Source organism: Benincasa hispida, chromosome 10 (genome assembly GCF_009727055.1).
Source record: "Benincasa hispida cultivar B227 chromosome 10, ASM972705v1, whole genome shotgun sequence".
NCBI lineage: Eukaryota > Viridiplantae > Streptophyta > Magnoliopsida > Cucurbitales > Cucurbitaceae > Benincasa > Benincasa hispida.
In genome coordinates, this window is record NC_052358.1 from 52758517 (window position 1) to 52761090 (window position 2574).

The window sequence follows — 2574 nt, forward strand, 5'->3', positions numbered from 1 at the left end:
AAAAAAAAGGAAAAAATAATAAATAAACTATGTTGTGTAACTTGATTAATAATTTGAAAGTAAATCTTCATTCGATGGAAAATGATTTAAGAAGATAGTGCTTTTATGCAAAAGTAAATATTGATGGTAAATTCTACTAATATCTAATTGATTAACCTTATTCTCTAAGCATGACCTTGTGAAATAGGTTGAGAAATCAAACCAGATTAAAAACGTCGTGTCATCTCTCTTGATTTTTTTCAATTCAATGTTACTTTCGATTAATGTTTTAAATATTAATTATTCAAGTTTATAATACTTAATCCAATATCTTAGCAGCTAATTAAATCTTACCATTGGGTGCTAAATCGTGATATATGCCATTGTCCATAACTTAAAGCTTCAACAGTTTACATGGTGCTCAATCACGGGTAATATGTTAAAATTTAACAAGTAAAAATAAATAGCGAGAAAGAAAAGAATCATGAAAGCATGAATCGGGGGTATTTTGGTAAATACGAATCCAATATTTACAATTTCCCTAAATATAAAAAGAACCTCTAAAATTAGGTTTTCTTCCTCTTGCCTTTGGTTATCCTCAATTCTCTCGGATTCACTCAACAGAGACGCCAAAACCCTAATCAATCACAATGAAGTATAATCCTAGAGTTTCCAGCTCCCGCCGTAAGAATCGTAAGGCTCACTTCTCAGCGCCGTCGAGCGTCCGGCGGATTTTGATGAGCGCGCCCCTCTCCGGCGACCTCCGTTCCAAGTACAATGTCCGCTCGATGCCGATTCGCAAGGACGACGAAGTTCAGGTCTTGAGAGGAACCTACAAAGGCCGTGAAGGTAAGGTCGTACAGGTCTACCGTCGGAAGTGGATCATTCACATTGAGCGCATCACCAGAGAGAAGGTGAACGGCTCCACCGTCAATGTCGGAATCAAGCCGTCGAAGGTTATGATCACAAAGCTCAAGTTGGATAAGGACAGGAAGTCTCTGCTTGATCGTAAGGCTAAGGGCCGTGCTTCTGCAGATAAGGATAAGGGCACTAAATTCACCGCTGAGGATATTATGCAAAGCGTCGACTAATTTTGATCTGGTGAAAATTTTGAAACTTTTGTTAGTTCTATCTAGCCCTTTCTCTGTTTTGATTTGCTTTTAAATTTAAGATTTTGTCTTATTTGTTCTGGAAAGAGGAGACTTATTGTTTTTTTAATTTTGATGCTTTGAGTTCTGCCGTTGCTCTCGGTACCTGGATTTTTGGTTAATTTTCAATGCAATATCATAAGATTCCTTTTCTAATATCTCTGTTCTTGTCCTTTGAATGGAGAATTGGTATTTGCTATTGAGATTGATTTAATTTCTGGGTAACAGGGATTATTGTTGTTGAAAGACATAAAGCAATTGTGAGTTTAATTTGAACCTTAGCCTTTTGGGTTTCTAATTGAAGAATTTAGTATGTTGCTTTATCAAAAGATTTGATCCCTTAGGTTGGTTTGGTAACCATTTAGTTCCTAGTTTTTTAAAATTAAGTCTATTTTCTCTCATCTTCTAAAGAATTGAATTAACGAAAATAAGTTTTTAAAAACTATTATTTTTTTTCAGAAGTTTACTTTATTTCCTCATTCCGTTAGGAGCTGTGGCATACATTTTTTTTCAATTTAGATTGATAGTTTCCCTTCGAAGTTAGATGAACATTAAGTTACTTTCCCTTTAACTGAACTGAAGCACCATTAATTCAAGATATCCATGGACTTCGGTTACTAAAGAGCTTTATAATTATCCATTAGGTCATTTTCTATTGGTTTGGAGCCGTTCTATGTATAGATGATAGTTAGTCCCCGGGGCTCATTTAAATGAGACTGTTTAAGAATCGCTCTTTCTGCAAACTCAGGAAGAATTGAATTAACTGTTATCGGTTATCTGTGGTTTGAAAATTATTATTAGTTTTGTTCTTGTGAATGAATTATGAACTGAAACTTGATTCTTTGCTTTCGAAAAGTCGAAGTCGTAATTTCTTACCGATTGTGAAGAATGCCTGAATGAGTTTTTTTCTTCTTGACAAGTTCTTGGAGGTGTTTGACAGAGTATGTATTTGTCATTTGAATTCTATGTTAGGTTTTGTTTATTCCGGATTCTACAAAACTGAGTTTTTAGGCTATATTACCATCTAATAACACTACTATAGCCTATAGGTGTTTGGGAGCAATTGTGAAATGATTTAATTTACTCCTAAACGTGTTTGTAATTTTTTTTTAATGGAAAACATGTTTGTAATGATTTAAAATCAATTTCCATGGTATTACATTTATAAGCTTAAAATGAAATATGAAATTGATTTGGGATGATTAAAGATATATTTGTGAATTAACAATAACATGGCAAAAGTGATTTTGATAAATTCTAAGGTTCCATTTGGTAATCATTTAGGTTTCGTTTGATAATCATTTGGTCTTTTGTTTTTGTTTTTGAAAATTAAGTCCATTTTATCCATATTTCTTATAATTATTTGTATCTTTCTCAAATATAATGCTTGAATTCTTAGCCAAATTTCAAAAAGAGAGAAACTTTTTGGAAATTACTTTTTTTAATT

At 33.0% G+C, this 2574-nt stretch overlaps 1 protein-coding gene across 1 annotated transcript; it reads left to right on the plus strand.

The window, feature by feature from the left end:
- Positions 1–547: 547 nt before the first annotated feature.
- LOC120087795 (60S ribosomal protein L26-1-like) lies at positions 548–1283 on the plus strand. The gene has a single exon (XM_039044699.1). The coding sequence runs from the start codon at positions 630–632 to the stop codon at positions 1068–1070; it is 441 nt and encodes a 146-aa protein (XP_038900627.1). The 5' UTR covers positions 548–629; the 3' UTR covers positions 1071–1283.
- The last annotated feature ends 1291 nt before the right edge of the window (positions 1284–2574 follow it).